Genomic DNA, 18,248 nt, shown 5'->3' on the forward strand with positions numbered 1-18,248 from the left:
GCATGGTGGGGAGAGGCTGAGGGAGAGGGGCAGAGTCTCAAACAAACTCTCCCGTCAAAGCCCGTTTCAGGGCTGGATCTCATGACCTGAGCTAAAACAGAGATGGACGCTTAACGGACTGTACCACCCAGACGCCTCTAAAACTGATACTTTATGCTGAGTTATATTTTATTCAATTAATATCAAAATGATAAAAATTCCATTTGGACCATAACATTTATTTTCCAAATCAAGATACTTTTGAAGGTAGGAGTACCAAAGAACAAGAGACATAAACTGGCAAAGTCCTGGGCACTCAAATTAGCTTCTCTCTACACTCTACCTTAACTTCCCACTCACAGGACCACATGAATATGGTCCACAACCCAAACTGCTCCACCCTTAAAAACCCATTCTCTAAAACAGTTTTTCCTTCCGTCCTTCCAACTTGCCGTAACTAAAAACTATTCTTATCTGCGCATTTGACCTACTAAAGCCTTCCTCTAGTCTTTACTTCTCTTCCCCCACTCCCAGCTCAGATTTCACAGCCTATCAAGTAAATCACATTGACCAAAATACCAAAGTCCCTTGACTGGAGTTCTTTTTTTACCCTCCAGGCAAAACCCCAATCCTGGTTGAACTGACTAATCTACCTTCTTTGTGTCTGCATGAACACTATCTATTGAGCTGCTGGTGGAAAATCATCAACTTCAAGTCTCTATGAATTCATCATCACCATAAATTGGTTTCAGCATGGCCTGGCAATCTTCCTTCACCCTGGCTTCTGCTACCACCACTCTACGGAAGCTGGTATTGCCAACATCACCATTAACCTTGATAATGACAACACTGCAAATCAGAATGATGACCTTTTGGTCTTCTTATTGCCTTCTGATAATATTTAAAATAGCTGACAGCTTTTTTTGACTCTCCATCCTTGGCTTTCATGACATCTAGACCGACTTCTCACTTAAGACTTAGTCCAAAATGCTCTTCTCGTTCTGCATTTTTTTCCGTGACATATCTTTGTATGTAGGACACTACAAATTTTATATATCTGTTTGTTAATGACTGTCTTCTCCTCTGAGAACCTAAACTCCATGAGGGCAGGGATTTTTTTTTTCTTGGTCTGTTTGGCTTACCTTTGCAATCTCATTGCCCTCTAGCCTGTGCATACAAGGGCCTCAGTCAACATTTTTTGAGTGAATCTTTGAGTGAGTGAATAGCATCCTTGGTAAACATTCATCAGATGAACATTTACCATAATAGCAATTTTTTATTACACTATCAGCTACTGTATTAATTACATGAAGGCTAAGCAGTTAAAATCCATATATACTCCTAGTACATTAAATGCTTTGAGCAAACTTCCTTTTTTTGGCCTTCTGACTTAGTCTATCTGCTGGCCTAATTAAGAAAGATTGTCTTCTTTCAGGCTTTAACTACTACTTTAGTGTCATTAACCTTCCAAGTTTATCTTTAGCCTCACCTCTAGTCTTACTCTGTATTTCCAAAAACTTTCTGTGTATTTTCATTCTGATGTCAATCATTATTTATATTTCAAACTCAACATTCAGAAACTCAAAATTTGTCTACCCAAACTCTCATACTGACTTCAAATAAAAATAGACACATGCCGAACATGTTTTCTCATTTTTTAATGTTAATTATTTGCTTCACAGGCTACTCAAATGACCAAGCTAGAAACAATGCAGTTTCCCTTATTTCTTTCCATTTCATATTTCCTCTCTGCAATTGATCTCCAGGATGCTGGTTTTACCTGATTTTGTCTCACACAAATCTCTCCTTTTCCATGCTTTCAAGTCTTTGGTTAGGAGTTTGTTAATGCAAAACCTTCCTAATTGGTTTCCCTGCTTCCAGATATTCAATTCATTTTTTGTATCATTCCCAATTTTACAATTTCAAAAAGCTCCATTCCCTTCAAGGAAAATGTTCAGATTTCTTAAGACGCCACAATATACTCTAACCTTTAGATAAAGAGGGTGTTGGTAGACAACACTTAATCCTATTATCCAAACTCCTGGGAATCATTTCAGATGGCAAACCACACCCACATGAGTAGATAAACCCCAGAAATAAGTTAGCCCAAAAGGATCAGTTTTACCGCTAGTGAAGTTTTACTTTACTAATTCTTAGAAGTTGGTAGGAAATCCCAGATTTAGTAATGAGATGGATTGGATAAAGGGATAAGTTTACACATGGAACAAGTAACATATAGGCCAAACAGATAATAGCACAGTTGAGGAACTGAAATCACTTGTAAATATGTTAAATGTTTAGATACAGTAGTCCCCTCTTATCCACAGAGAAAACATTCCAAGACCTCCGGTGGATACCTCAAACCACAAATAGTACTTACTGAACCCTGTATATAATATGTTTTTTCCTCTACATAAGAATGATAACGTTAAATTTATAAATTAGTCACAGTCAGAGATTAACAACAATAACTAATAATAAAATAGAACAATTGTACAGTAAGAATAGTTACACAAATCTAGTTCTTTCAAAGTGTCTTACTATACTCACCCTTGTGATGATGTGAGATGATAAAATGCCTTGGGACAACATGAGGACAAAGATGTAGCAATCCTGATGTAGAGTTAGGCTACTGTTGGCCTTCCGCTGATTTGTCATGAGAAGGATCATCGGCTTCCCTACAGCAGTTGACCAAGGATAACTGAAACTGTGGAAAGCGAAACCACAAATAAGGTGGGAACTACTGTATAAAAAGATGATCTCTGGGTCTTCAACTTTCTTTTGGAGGGATGTGAAGTAAGAAGTGAAGAAATGAAAATGTAATCGCTATGGTGCATACATGTTCTTTTCTATCTGAAACAGTAATGCTAGTGATAACACTTTGAGGGATAAATTCATGTCTTTGTGGGAGCTTCTTCCATTTCTCATATACTAGCTTGCTTATGACCAGCATTTTTATGGAGGATGTACTCTGAAGCCCAGAGAGATAAACATTTATTCAACTACATCACGGGAATGAACCATGAAGGAGATTACAAATTCTTTATTACTCTTACCAGTCACTTCACAGTTTATACTTTCAATAGATTAATTTACTTCTTACAATCTGAAGAAGCCTGCAGAACAAACATTATGTCCATATTACAGACAAGGCAACTACAGTCCCTAAAGTTGGAATGATGTGGCCACAAAGTTAGCCAAAAATTCATTTCCTCATCTTGCATTAACAAGGTAATTATCAGGTCTGAACTTTAAAACTATGGAGGGATTTGTCAGAATTCATTTCAGTGAACATCTTTTCATGAAAAAGTTGTGCCTTGGTCTGGAACCCACAGTTCATTCTTTCCTAGTATATATGACACCTTTCTGAAAGATTCTGCAAAAATTGGTTTAATCCTGGGGGTGCCTGGGTGGCTTAGTGAGTCTCAGGATCCTAGGATCCAGCCCCACATCTGGTTCTCTGCTCAGCAGGGAACCTGCCTCCCCCGTCCCTCTGCCTGCCTCTCTGTCTACCTGCACTCACTCGCTCTCGCTCTCTCTCTGCCAAATAAATAAATAAAAAGTATTTTTAAAAAATATGTTTAATCCCATTTTTTTCTTTATATTGATATCTTCTCATTGTACCTATGTCTCTATACTTTCTTTCTGTCGTGAGCCCCTTAAGGACAGTGAATAGGTAATATTCATCTATTTCTTTCTGACACTGTATTTCTGCCATTTAGGCAGAAAGGTCTCAATAAATATTCATTAAATTAAATATTTGAAATTCACATGCAGGAAAAGTATCCAATGCCTAAATACTATTTATTTTCCTCTTATCACTTTTCTCAGCTTTTCTCTGCTTTCTACTTTCTACAAAAACCTAATGGTGACTGGGCAGGGAAATTCAAAGTTGGCAAACACAAACTGAAGACACTGATAATTTTTCTTTTAGAAATGAGAAATATTCAGAGCAAGAAGTTCACAAATTCAAAAGTTATAAAACAGAGCTCTTGATTCTAGCCAGTAAGTATTCATTTGGGGAAGTTAAGAGACTGGAAGAATTACAGAGGGTAACAAGAAAAACACACATTAGTAACATACAGGTAATAAGAAAAAAGACTCCTTTCTGCAGCTGCGAGCCCCAGACTAAGAATAAAATACAGTACTATTTTGTAATATAATTCTATTAAGGAACGTTTTTTTAAAAATCTCCGTAAACAGCAATACGTATTTATTTTGTGGCGAAGTGTCTTTTTTTTTTTTTTTAAAGAAACAAGTGTGCAGTTTTCCTTTTCCTGTTTTTAATGAATTTAGAAAGGTGTTCCCTCCACCCCCTTAAACCATTCTTTTTCCTTTCACCCAGGCTTGAGTCAAATATCATTTACTGATCCAAGACACCATCTTTAAGCAGATTTCGGTCTATCCCATAACGTGGAATCAAAAACTTAGAGGAATATCAATTTCACTTTGTTTTTACTCTATTACGTGAGCTGTGGGCTTAACCTTTCATCACTGGGTCTTCGGTTTATTTCTTTTTTAGTCTGTTAAAATGGGAGTGGATGGTTGCCTAGATGCTTTCTACCTTTTCGGCTGTAGGAATTATTTCTGGTGTTGCTCTTGTTTTCTGCACTAGCGTTTTCACACTTCTCAGCTGCCTTCCAGCTTCGGGGGACAGGCCCGCCCCGGGGAGCAGGAATTTGCCCCTGAGATCCCGCAGCCGCCTCACCTCCGCGAGAAAAGACTAGTCGCGCTCAGAATAGGAGCCTGGGGCGGAGATCCCTTCAGGTTCCGACCTAAGAAAGCCAGCTGCAACCTCCCTCCCGCCTTCCCTTCAGCCCCGAGGCTCAAGTTCCACGCCCAAGATAGAGCAGGGCGGGGCTCCGGCGGGGCGGCCGGGTCACGTGGCAGGTCAGGTGACCACCCGCCGCGTCCCGCTGCCTGCCCGCGCGCGCGCGCGCGTCTTAGCCACTCGGCGCCCCTCCGCACGTGGCGTTGCCGCTGCCGCCCCCGCTTGGCCCTGACCCCGCCGCCCGCAGCCATGGCACCCAGCCAGCTCGGTGAGCTTCCCCCACGCGCCCTCCCGGAGCCCGGCCCGCGGCGCCCCGGCCCCCCCCTCCCGTCAGCCCCCGGGCGTCCCGAGTCCGCAATGGCGGCGCCGAGCGGTGCAGCGTGACTAGGAGTCCCGCGGCCCGTTGGCTTTTGCTGGGCTTGCGGGTGTGTGACCCGGGAGGAGGCCCCAACCTGGGCCTGGCCACTGTGGGTCGCCGTGATGGCCTCGAGATTCGCGACTGTCCTCCCTTCCGCCCCCCCCACCCAAGGCCTTGTAGGTCTTCATGTCCTGTACTGCGAGTGATGAGGAAAAATGTCTTGTTTCAGCCTTATTTAGTGTCTCTGACAAAACGGGCCTCGTGGAATTTGCCAGAAACCTAACTTCTGTTGGTTTGCATCTGATCGCCTCTGGAGGGACTGCGAAAGCTCTGAGGGAGGCGGGCCTGGCAGTCAGGTAAGGCACAGCGGAGTTCTTGGCTCCGTGCAGTCGGAGCGCAGTGTGATGCAGCCCACCGGAGAGTCAGTCTCCCGGGCACAGTGAGCAAGAGACGTCATTTCCCCCATCCCGCCCCGCTTCACCCCTTACAGAAGAGGCAGGTGGGGCCCAGAGAGCTGTAGTAACTTGTGCTCAAATTAACAGTTCAGTGAGGACTTCAGTTCGGGGTTGGAACCCCGGGACGCCCCATTTCAGAGCCCTCCGTCTCAGCGACTTCCTAGGGCACATTAATTGAGGAGGGCCCTTGGTGATTAAAGAAAAACTCCAGTTAAATGAGTCACATGATCACTGTGACTGGTTCTCTCGAGTGAAGCTGTTGACAGCGTTAGGATTCAAGTCTCCCTGTGTTCCCTTACTATCCCTGTAAGTTATTTGAAGGCACAAGTCTGAACCCACAAGCTGTTGGTTACCTGGGTAAGTGATGGAAAGAAGGAATGAGCAAAAGGAGTGTCAGGCTGCCATTCCTGACCTCACGGAGCTGGCATTCTGGTTGGAGAGGGAGTCACGACTGAGGGGTAGAAAATGAAAAAGGCTATAGGACAGCTCTGATGAATGGCAGTGGCACTTCAGTGGACACACCCACTCCTGAAATCTGTTTCAACAAAAAAGTGAAAGATCTGTCTGCTTTTGTTGCCAGTGAAAAATTTTGCTGCTTGCCCTCTGGGACAGATTTTTTTTAATCGTATAATTCTGCTTTCTGTGGGCAGTACACAGCTTTCCTAAATTTGACAAGTTGAAATGGCAAGAATGCCTTCCCTTACTTACTAAATAAAGGCTTTATATTTTCCAAAGTCTTCTTGCATCATCATTTTGATGTTCTCCTAAGAGCCCTGTAAGAATCATGAGAGGCAGGTCTCTCTTTTCTGAAGAGCAGCAGAGTGAGAATCCAAAATCTAGACTGGAGCACGTTGGATGCTATAGTAGTTGGATCCTTCAGTTTAAGCAAACTCCTTCTGTAGCCTTTTTTCCTCTACCAGAGTGTATTATGGAAATATTATGGGTATAATAAAACGTAAAATAATACAATGAGCCTTTCTGTTGCATATCCATTCCTCAGTTTAAAAATTTATAAACGGTTAAGTCTTGTTTGATCTGTACCTCTGCTGACTCCTTGCTTGCCAATTGTAGCTATGTATTTCTTAAAAATTAGGAATGTAAATGTATTTCTCTCCTGTTAAAGTATAAAACTGTTCACACATACACACACACATACTCATGTAATCCTTAAGACAACTTTTTGGTGTAGGTATTATTATCTCCCTTTATAAAAAAGGAAACTTGAGGCACAAAAAAGTTAGATAACTTGTCCAAGTTCATACAACTAACACAGCTAATAAAATGCAGAGCCAAGATTCTATGCTAGGAAGTTAACCTGGAGGTGTGAGGTAAACTGATGAGATTTTAGTTGGTGACTGTACAGCAGTGAGCACACAGAATTCTCTGAAGACTGCACCTGTTGCATGCAGATTCTGAAATCTAAAGATGCAGCAAGCTTTTTAATTACCCCACCTGATTTTTCATTCTGAGAGTACATCTCCCTTTGATTTAGCAATTATCTTCTTTTGGAGGAACTGGAGTTTATTTCATGAATGCCGGGAAAGGGAATTTTGAATTGGACACCCGGCTGTCACCAGTTTTTTTGGTTTATTGGAAATATGTAGCCCTTGGTCAGATACAGTCATCTGCCAATGGGTCTTAATAGGTCTTAATAGGATACTACCCAGGAAATTCTATACCCTATTGGAATTTGCTGCTTTAAAATATTTGTTGGTTTTTTTTTTTTTTTTTTTTTTTTTTTTTTACTACAAAGGCCATGTATGTTGGTTGTAGAAATTGTGAAAATTGTAAAGAAGATAATAAATAGCTTAAAATTTTGTTGAACATGTTGATGTGCTTTCTTCCCATTGCTTATAAACATATATTTATTTTTTAGCTTATAACAGAAGATAATTTTGCTTCTTGATTTTGTTCAATTAACATTGTTGGCATTTTTTCATGACATTAAAATTTGCTTGTAAATCACCTGGGCGCATGGGAATTCATGCCAGTGTGGTGATCTGAATTGATATTTAAGTATTGCCTTGCGTTTGACCCTTTGTCATATTTTGCAGTTATTTTTTCCTGCTTAATTTTTTTTCGGTGTAAAACTTAACATTTTACATAGACAGATCTACTAATCTTTTGTTTAATGTTTTGAGCACATTCCTCATGTATTGAATTTTGGTAGTTCTGTGATTTTTTTTTTTAAATGCTCAAACCTTTGATTCATTGGGAATTTATTTTTATATGAGCTAAACCAGTATTTTAGTACTAACACCACCTTACTAAAACACAGTCTCTTATTTCCCCATTCATTTGATTTGCAATCTTTACATTTGTTTAATCGTGAAGATAAATGCTTGTTTTTACTTTAGTCTGTTTCTGAAACAAAGATGTTTTTAGTGGTTTTTGTATATATTACTATAAATTCTCAACTGAATGTATGGCATATGATTGAGTTTCTGAACTCTGAAGATTCAGGCTCTGGAAAATTCTCCCAAATGAGGACAGTAGATGTAATAGAAAATTTGCTTTAGAATTGTGTATAATGACAGTTCAGCAGAAACAGCAATATTCTGTTCATCTATTTTCAGAGATGTCTCTGAGCTGACGGGATTTCCTGAAATGTTAGGGGGGCGTGTGAAAACCTTGCATCCTGCCGTCCATGCTGGTAAGTGTTTGGTACTTTTCAATTTCAAACAATCAGTGGTCTTCAGGAATATTTTGGTTGATCATTTTGTAGAATAAATGAGGAAAAAGGCAGGTCATAAGCTTAGAAAATTTTCTGTGAGGCTATATTGGTTTCATCACATTTGCTGCTAAAATTCATAATTCATTAGAACATGTTTAAAATCTAGTTTGCCTTATTATGCAAAGGAATCACATTGTTTTCCTCGCCTCTTTATTAGTCCTGACCTGATAACTAATTTAGAGTGATATTTTCTGCTGGAGTTAGTGAAAATATTTCAGTTGCATGTGTGAAAAGACTTTTATTATAGTGCAAACTTAGAATAAAGTATTACAGTGTAACTGACTTCTTTAAGATTTATCTGTTTTAGAGAGAGCATGCACATGTGTGCTTGTGTGGGGAGAGGGGCAGAAGGAGGGAGAGAATCCTAAGCAGACTGCCCAAGGAGCATGAGCCAAACAAGGGGCTCAGTCCCAGGGCCCTGAAATCATGACCTGAGCTGAAATCACAAGTCAGACGTTCAACCGACTGAGTTTCCCAGGTCCCCTTGTAACGGACTTTAAAGGAATTCTTTTTCATAGTGCTCATCTGAGAGAACAAATTACACATCAGCCAAAAATGGTGAGAAACAGGTATATTGCTATTTTCCAGTTAAAGTAAAATTTGGCAGAATAAAAGGCTGTTACGCTGAGGAGGATCATCAGATAAGCCATTTACTTATACTTGTGAGAATACATAGATGCATGGAACTGGTAACAGTTAAGTGAAAATTCTTTCACGTTTTGTTGCTTTAAAAAAGGTGAGTAAGGGGGAGCACCTGGCTGACTCATTGGAGTATATGGCTCTTGATCTTGGGGCTGTGAGTTCAAGCCCCACATAGGGTATAGAGATTACTTGAAAATGAAAAATCTAAAAAAAAAAAAGAGGGGTTAATAACTGATACAAGAGCTTTTAAAACGTACTGTAAAATTTTAACTCTCTATTTTTCAGTCTTCTTGATTAGGCAGTCTTGGAGGCTTTAACTTGATTGGTGGGACCGTGTTGGAAAGAAGTATCTTACTTTGATGTGTTTTTTGAATCTAATACTTTAACTTTGTTAAATTAGGAATCTTGGCTCGTAATATCCCAGAAGATAATGCTGACATGGCCAGACTTGATTTCAGTCTTATAAGGTAAAAATTGGAAGTTAAAATTTTAATACGTTAAGGATCAGACAATAAGAATGCTAGACCTGGTGCCCTCCCTTTTAAGACCAAGATTAACATTAGTTTTAGTTTCCTATTCACTCACTATACACATTTATTGAATACTCTCTGTATGACATTGTACATACATAAGCATTTTTTTTTTTTAAAGATTTTGTTTATTTGACAGAGGGTGAGAGATCACAAGTAGGCAGAGCAGCAGGCAGAGAAGGAGGGGGAAGCAGGATCCCCACTGAGCAGGGAGCCTGATGTGGGGCTTGTCCCAGGACCCTGAGATCATGACCTGGGCCGAAGGCAGAGGCTTAACCCACTGAGCCACCCAGGTGTCTCATACATACTTAAGCATTTTTAATTTTGCCAATTATATATTAGTATAATTCATAATTAAACTAAAAAAAAGAATTATTTTTCAAAGATTTTATTTATTTGGCAGAGACCACATAGAGAGGCAGGCAGAGAGAGAGAAGGCAGCAGGTTACCTGCTGAACAGACAGCCCAATGAGGGGCTCAATCCCAGGACCCTGAGATCATGACCTGAGCCAAGGGCACATGCTTAACCCACTGAGCCACCCAGGTGCCCCAGAAAAGAACCTTTTTTTAAGGAAGCTATGACATAAATGTTGGTACATATTAACAATGTAGTTATTTGCATAAAAATACACAGTTTCTTTTTAGTGTATATAACTTCATTGATATAACACACATATAATTTCCCAAATTAAAATCTATAATTCAGTAGTATTAGTATATTTAGAATTGTGCAGCCATCACCACAGTTAATATTAGAACATATTCATCACCCCCCTCCCCAAAAAATCCCCATACCCATTAGCGTTCATTCTTCATTTCCCCTAAAACCTCCAACCCTATGCAATCATAGTCTTTTCTGTCTCTCTGGATTATCTATACACAGCATTTCATACCAGTGGAATCATATAATGTGTGGTCCTTTGTGACTGACTCCTTTACTTGTTTCAAGATTCATCCATGTTCTAATGTTTCAGCACTTTTTTATTATTATTATTACTGAAAACCCATTGTATGGATGTACCCCATTTTATTAGTTCATCAGCTGATGGGCATTTGCATTGTTTCCACATTTTGGATATTAGAAACAATGCAACCATGATCATTCATGTAACAAGCTTTTGTGCAGACAATATATTTTCATTCTTCTTGGTTATATACCTAGGAGTGGAATTCCCTGGTCATCTGATAAGTATGTTTAACCTTTCCAGCAGCTGCCAGATTATTTTCCAGTGTGCTGCATCATTTTACATTGCCTATAGTCGTATAGGAAGTTTTTCCGCATCCCCACCAACATCTTTTGCCCATGATGGCTGGCATGTCGTTGTGATTATTACTGGCTTTCCTAGTGACTGAGCATCTTGTCATATGTTCATTGGCCATTTTTATACCTGTTGAGAAATGTGCATTTTAATCCTTTGCCCATTTTTTTATTATTTCTCATTTTATTATTGAATTCTAAGGGTTCATTTTTTCCCATTCTATGGGTTATCTTTTGTTTATGGTGCCCTTTGACCATCATAAAACCTTTAAATTTTGGCAATGTCCATTTTATCTATTTTTCTTTTGTTGCTTATGTTTTTGTTGTATCTAAGAAGCAATGGCATAATCCAGGATAGTGAAGTTGTAAGAGTTTTTTAGTTGTAGTTTTTATGTTTAGGTCTTTGATTTTTTTCTTTATTTTTGTTATTTTCTTACTTTTTTTTTTAAGATTTTATTTTTATTTATTTGGCAGAGAAATCACAAGTAGGCAGAGAGCCGGGGATAGAGGAGGCTCCCCACTGAACAGAGAATCAGATGCGGGGCTCGATCCCAGGACCCCGAGATCATGACCTGAGCTGAAGGCAGAGGCTTAACCCTCTGAGCCACCCAGGCACCCCTGATTTTTTTTTTAAAGTTACTTTTTATATATGAGTTGGGGGTCCAGCTTCATTCTTCTGAATGTGACTGTCCATTTGCCCCAACATCATTTGTTGAAAAACTTCTTTCCCCCATTGAATGGTCTTGGCACAGTTGAACTGTATCTGTCATGCTGGCACCATATCATTGTATCTTTGTGGCAGATACTGAAAGAAGTGTGAGTCCTCTTACCTTCTTTTTTGAGATTGTTTTGGGTATTGAGGGTCCTTTGCATTTCAGTGTGAATTTTAGGATCAGGTTGCCCATTTCTGCAAAAAAACGGAGCCTTTGGCTCAGGTCATGATCTCAGGGTCCTGGGATCGAGCCCCACATTGGGCCTTCTGTTCAGCAGCTTGCCTGCTTCCCCTTTTCCCTCTTCCTGCCTCTCTACCTACTTATGATCTCTGTCGAATAAGAGTTTCCTAGAGATTGTGTTCAGTCTGTGTATCAATTTCAGAGGAGGTTGCTGTCCTAATATTACGTGTTGTGGTCGTAAACAAGGATGCCTTTCTATCTGCTTAGATTTCTTTAATTTCTTTCAACAATGTTTTCTACTTTTTAGCATACAAGTCATATGCTTTTGTTAAATTCTTTAACTTTTTTTTGTGGTTTTTGATGCTACTCTTAGTAAAATTGTTTTCTTAATTTCTCTTTGGGTTATTCATTGCTAATGTACATAAATTCACTTAATCATATGTTCTGTAACCTTGGCTGAACTCAGTACTAATTGTTTTTTTTTTGTTAAGTCCCTTAGGATTTTCTATATACAAGATCATGCCACAGGCTAATAGAGATAGCTTTACTTTTTCTTTTCCAATCTTGATGCCTTTTTTAAAATTTGCTTTGTTAATTGACCTGCTAGAACCTCTAGTACAGTGGTAAGGGTAGACATCCTTGTCTTGCTCCTGAGCTTAGGGGAAAACATTCAGTCTTTCACTTTTTTTTTTTTTTTAAACTATTTTTTTTTTTTTTAAGATTTATTTATTTATTTGACAGAGAGAGATTACAAGTAGGCAGAGAGGCAGGCAGAGAGAGAGAGGAGGAAGCAGGCTCCCTGCTGAGCAGAGAGCCCGATGCGGGACTCGATCCCAGGACCCTGAGATCATGACCCGAGCCGAAGGCAGCGGCTTAACCCACTGAGCCACCCAGGCGCCCCAGTCTTTCACTTTTAAATAGAATGTTAGCTGTAAGTTTGGGGATTTTTCTTAAATACCTTTTATTATGTTGAGCAAGTTCTCTTCTATTAATTTTTTGAGTCTTTTTATCATGAGTGGGTGTTCAGTTTTGTCAGATGCTTTTTATGCATCTGTTGAGGTGCTCAGGTGGTTTTTGTCCTTTGTTTTATTGAAATGGCCTCTTAAAATTAACTGGTTTTTAGATGCTAAGCTAAGCCTCCATTCCTCGGGTAAGCCATATTTGGCTGTAGTATATGTGCCTTTTTATATTTTGTTGGTTTCAGTTTGCTATTATTTCGTTGAGGATTTTTGTGTCAGTATTCATAAGATACTGGTTTATATTTTTATTGCGACATTTTGTCTGGTTTTGATACCAGGATTGTAGACATTGCAAGTGTTCCTCTTCTGTTGTTTTGTTTTGTTTTAATTAGTTTTTACTAGTTGTGCTTATTTCCCTGGGAGTGAACTTGCCCACAGAGCTCCTCACATTGCAGGCCTAAGCATGGAACTCTCCTAGTTGTTAATTTTATATTAGTTCTGTATTTTACAATTACTCTTTTGGACGTCCTGTTAACATCATTGTGTATGATCTCTCTGAAGACAAAACAAGCAAAGAAACAAATATTTCACCCTTAGAATGGTCTGTCATTTTTCATCATTGTACATGACCCATCAGAAATAGAATCTAAAATTGAATGTTGGGGCGCCTGGGTGGCTCAGTGGGTTAAAGCCTCTGCCTTCAGCTCAGGTCATGATCCCAGGGTCATGGGATCGAGCCCCGCATCGGGCTCTCTGCTCAGCGGGTAGCCTGCTTCCTCATCTCTCTCTGCCTGCTTCTCTGCCTACTTGTGATCTCTGTCTGTCAAATAAATAAATAAAATCTTTAAAAAAAATAAATAAATAAAATTGAATGTTGTAGATAAAAGTGATTATATTCTAAAATGAGGATGTTATCTGTAGTCATATTTTTGATGGCTGAATTATATAATGGGTAGCTAAGTTTACCCAGGCAGTAATGTTACAGTATGTTTTGAAGGAAGTAATGTTTTGAGAGCTCTTGTTGACCAAAGCCACTTTTATTGACTATGTTATGCAACAGTGGGAGTTCCTGACATTTCAGTATATTTTTTAGAATTCTAAAATGCTAGGATTATAGTTTATGATTTAGGTTTTTAGACTCTTCGATCACATTAAAGCTAGTGACTAACTTACATGTAAACCCCATTAAATTTGCATTTCTAACAACAGCTGAATTCCTTTTTGGTTTAGAGTTGTCGTCTGCAATCTGTATCCCTTTGTGAAGACAGTGGCTTCTCCAGATGTAACTGTTGAACAGGCTGTTGAGCAGATTGATATTGGTAAGTCAGCAAAACCATATTTGAAGACTGATACGGGAGGATTACTTACATTTTATTTATTTATTTTTCGAATATTTAAATTTTTTTATTAAAGATTTTATGTGTTTGAGAGAGAGAGAGCGTGCGTGCGCATGCAAGTGCAAGCAGCAGTGGGGAGCAGGGGGAGAGGGACAAGCAGATCCCACCCCGAGCCTAGAGCCTGATATGGGGCTTGATCTCACAGCCCTGAGATTCACGAACTGAGCCACCCACACACCCCAAACACTCTTTATATTTTAAAATAGATTTTGTTTTGATGTTCGCCAAGAATCAGAACATTGAGGGAGCAGGAAATCATTACTGCTCCCAGATTGTGTTCTGGGGTAATTGTAATTCGTCTATATTTTCTAAGCTATATCTTTGTGTAGAGATTCATCTGGGGTATGTTCTCTACATTTTTTGAGTCAAAAATTAGAAGTATGTTTACATTGACTTTATTTGAAGGAGGTTAAGCTCATATGGAAATACAAATTGTCTTTTGTTCTCACAAGGCGGAGTAACCCTACTGAGAGCAGCAGCCAAAAACCATGCTCGGGTGACAGTAGTATGTGAACCCGAGGACTATGCAGCTGTGTCCACAGAGATGCAGAGCTCTGACAGCAAAGACACTTCCTTGGAGACCAGACGTCAGTTAGCCTTGAAGGTAGGGATGCACTTTTATCCAGTGCTGTGTGTGTCAAACCAAATGGTATTCAGTTTTCAGTAGATCTCCTTGGAGCTGTTACCCTTTTTCTATCAATGAAGAGACCCAGATATTACAGAGGTAACGTCAAAAAGATTGGAAGAGCCTTGGAGAAAAAGATTGGAAGAGCCTCAGAGAGAATGATTCATTGTTTTTAGTGTTATTGAGTGTCTTTTTCTGCACAGTCATGTGTGGGCAAGGAGTGTAGTTTGTTGTGTGCTACCTAAAACCCTCTTGTCCCCACTTTGGTAAGTGCTGCTGGTGTTCCACAAAACTTACACTTTTTGTAGGCCTTTACTCATACGGCACAATATGATGAAGCAATTTCAGATTACTTCAGGAGACAGTATAGTAAAGGAATATCTCAGATGCCTTTGAGGTATGGAATGAACCCTCATCAGACTCCTGCCCAGTTATACACGCTGAAGCCCAAGCTTCCCATCACAGGTAAAGGCTGTGTGTTACGCGGCATAGTTTGCTATGTTGGGGTCGGGGGGGCGGGGCGGTGCTATGCGTTTCTTTCTCTTTATTGTATCTGATGTGTTTCTCGTTGAGAAGATAAATTACATAATGAAGATAAAATACATAATGCCTTTTATAGCCATCTGCAGTATGAGGTGCCAGGTAGACTTGTGAATGAAAACTGTTGAGATAATTAGGGGTTCTGGAGAGAGGTCAGGGTGGAGATAGAGTTTGGAATGTCTTGGGCATGTGAATGATTTTAGAGATGTGGAACAGGAAGGATAGATTTCATAGACTGAGGTTAAGCAGTGGAGGAACGAGCAGAGGAAAACAAGGCCGGAAAACCTGCAGCGTTGCAACTGGTTTGGAATGCTACTGAGAACAGAAAAGTGACTGTTTAATCTGGGAAAAATTGCAAGAACAGTTACCTTGGAATGATGGACCTGGAAGTCCCACTGAAGTGGGCCAAATTAGGAATGTGAGGTTAGGAAATAACAATAATAAAGGTAATTCTTTGGACAGAAAAGTTAATTAGGACTTCCAAGGGTCTATAGAATTAAGAGACTTTTCACTCTTTTGTTCTTTTACTCTTGGTGAGGGGGGGGGTGTAATGGGTGCACAGGGCAGGGAGAGGGTTTTGGGTACGAAGGTTTTGAAGGCCCAAGCATTGGTAGGAGGGCTGGCCTTGGGTGACAGCAGGGACAGCTTTCTTCATGTATTGTGAAGGCAAAAACAGAGCACACTGGTCGGTACATTTGGTGGTGGGAAGATGTAGGTACTCGGGTCTCTTCTTGTTAGCAACTGAGGGAGAGGAGGAGCAGGGAGCAATGTCAGATTTGAGGAGAATCTGAAATACTCCTTCCCCTTCTCATTTGCTGGATCAAGTTCTATTTTTTCTCTATTTCAGATACATTTTGAATCTTTTCTAAACCATGGAAATCTGCACAGTGACCCCCACCGTCTCCCAGACTGCAGTAGTCTAACTGCTCTCTGCTTTACTGTCTTTTCTATTCACAACAGAGGAATCATAAACATGTAAATCAAATGATGGTAGCCCTGAGACCATCCTTTGGCTTTCCCTCCCACTTAAATGCCTCTGCATGCCCTGCAGACACTGTTATCTGACTGTTCTTCCTTGATAACCATCCCCTCTCCACTGCACCCCCGGGGCCTGTTTTCCTTTTGGTCAGCAGGCCCAGTGTCTGTGGCCTTTCCTGTGGTCTTCAAGGTCTCACTCCCTTGTCATTCAGATCTCAGCTTTAAGTCCCTTCCCCGGAGAAGCTTTCTGTGATCACCTAGACTGAAGTAGCTGCCCATCACACTTTTATCACAACACTACTTTGCTGCATTTATTTATGTCTTAGTCCTCTCCCATTTGATTATCTTTCCCTGAGAGCAGAAGCCTTGTCAGTCTTTGTTCATTGCTTCTTGTTTGTTCATTGCTGCATTCTCAGTACTTAGAATATTGCTTGGCGTGTTCCCTAAGTATTTATTGAAGGAGTAGTCAGACGTTTTGCATGAATTTTTACTTTTGGAATTTATTAAAACAGGAAATTCTGCTATTTTATCTGCTGTTATTTCCTGCTTATACTATTTCTCATTTAGATTCTGAGGCAAGAAATACTTCCATGTACTTTCATTTCCCTTGTTTTTCATTTTCAAAGCTCTTTCATTGGTGTTAGTCAAAGGAACTGTTTTTTTAGGTACTTTTATTTTTTTTAAGATTGACTTAAAAGTCTTTTTTTTTTCTTTTCAGCATAACAGTATTCATTATTTATGCACCACACCCAGTGCTCCATGCAATCCATGCCCTCCCTAATATCCACCACCTGGTTCCCCCATCCTTCCACCTCCCACCCCTTCAGGACCCTCAGATTATTTTTCAGAGTCCATAGTCTCTCATGGTTCATGTCCCCTTCCAATTTCCCTCAACTCCCTTCTCTCAATCTCCCCATGTCCTCCATGTTATTTGTTATGCTTCACAAATGAGTGAAACCATATGATAATTGACTCTCTCTGCTTGACTTATTTCACTCAGCATCATCTCCTTCAGTCCCGTCCATGTTGCTACAAAAGTTGGGTATTCCTCCTTTATGATGGAGGCATAATACTCCATAGTGTATATGGACCACATCTTCCTTATCCATTTGTCCTTTGAAGGGCATCTTGGTTCTTTCCACAGTTTGGCGGCCGTGGCCATTGCTCCTATAAACATTGGGTTACAGATGGCCCTTCTTTTCACTACATCTGTATCTTTGGGGTAAATACCCAGTAGTGCAATGGCAGGGTCATAGGGAAGCTCTGTTTTTAATTTCTTGAGGAATCTCCACACTGTTCTCCAAAGTGGCTGCACCAACTTGCATTCCCATCAACAGTGGACTTACAAGGCTTTTTTAAAGACTTAATTACAAAGACTCCCCACACGAGCTAAGGAGGTAGCAGGCTCCCTGCTGAGCAGAGAGCCCGATGTGGGGCTCCATCCCAGGACCCTGGGACCATGACCTGAGCTGAAGGGAGAGGCTTAACCCACTGAGCCACCCAGGCGCCCCTCCCCTTGTTTTTTATAATAGACTTTATAAAGTAGTTTTAGATTTACAGAAAAATATCTCAAAGTACAGAGTTCCCAGACATTCCCTCCCTCTGGATCTCCTCTCCCCAGTCCCCTCCACCTTTTTTTTTTTTTTTTTTAAGATTTTATTGGACAGAGATCAAAAGTAGGCAGAGGGGGGAGGGGAGAAGCAGGCTCCCTGCTGAGCACAGAGCCAGATGTGAGACTCGATCCCTGGACCCTGAGACCATGAGCCGAGCCAACGGCAGAGGCTTTAACCCACTGAGCCACCCAGGTGCCCCCCAGTTTCCCCTTTTAATATCTTGCATTAATATGGTACATTTATTAAAATTGATGAACCAGTATTGATTCATTATTAACTAAAGTCCGTTGTTTACATTAAGACTCACTCTTTGTGTTGTATATTCTTTGGGATTTGACATATGTAATGTCTTCTATCTACCTTGATGGTATCGTGCAGAATAGCCTCACTCCCTAAAAATTCGCTGTATTCTGTCTCCTTGACAACTGCAGAAACTTATATTTTTACTGTTTTCATAGTGTCATAATGTTGGAATCATATAGTATATAGCATTTTCACACTGGCTTGTTTCATTTA

At 40.1% G+C, this 18,248-nt stretch overlaps 1 protein-coding gene across 2 annotated transcripts in view; it reads left to right on the forward strand.

Moving 5' to 3' along the window:
• Positions 1 to 4,867: 4,867 nt before the first annotated feature.
• Positions 4,868 to 18,248, forward strand: part of ATIC (5-aminoimidazole-4-carboxamide ribonucleotide formyltransferase/IMP cyclohydrolase) — a 29,486-nt gene continuing 16,105 nt past the window's right edge. Inside the window, exons 1-7 of one of the 2 annotated variants that reach the window (XM_059393422.1) lie at positions 4,868 to 5,018; positions 5,338 to 5,464; positions 8,140 to 8,216; positions 9,340 to 9,406; positions 13,810 to 13,898; positions 14,429 to 14,580; positions 14,910 to 15,066. In XM_059393422.1, the coding sequence (XP_059249405.1) occupies positions 5,000 to 5,018; positions 5,338 to 5,464; positions 8,140 to 8,216; positions 9,340 to 9,406; positions 13,810 to 13,898; positions 14,429 to 14,580; positions 14,910 to 15,066 (688 nt within the window). In that variant the 5' untranslated portion in view covers positions 4,868 to 4,999. Of the gene's footprint in view, positions 5,019 to 5,074; positions 5,465 to 8,139; positions 8,217 to 9,339; positions 9,407 to 13,809; positions 13,899 to 14,428; positions 14,581 to 14,909; positions 15,067 to 18,248 lie in introns of those variants that run through there. The other variant, XM_059393421.1, reaches the window with a different exon arrangement.

The sequence above is a fragment of the Mustela nigripes genome, chromosome 3 (genome assembly GCF_022355385.1).
Source record: "Mustela nigripes isolate SB6536 chromosome 3, MUSNIG.SB6536, whole genome shotgun sequence".
Taxonomy (NCBI): domain Eukaryota; kingdom Metazoa; phylum Chordata; class Mammalia; order Carnivora; family Mustelidae; genus Mustela; species Mustela nigripes.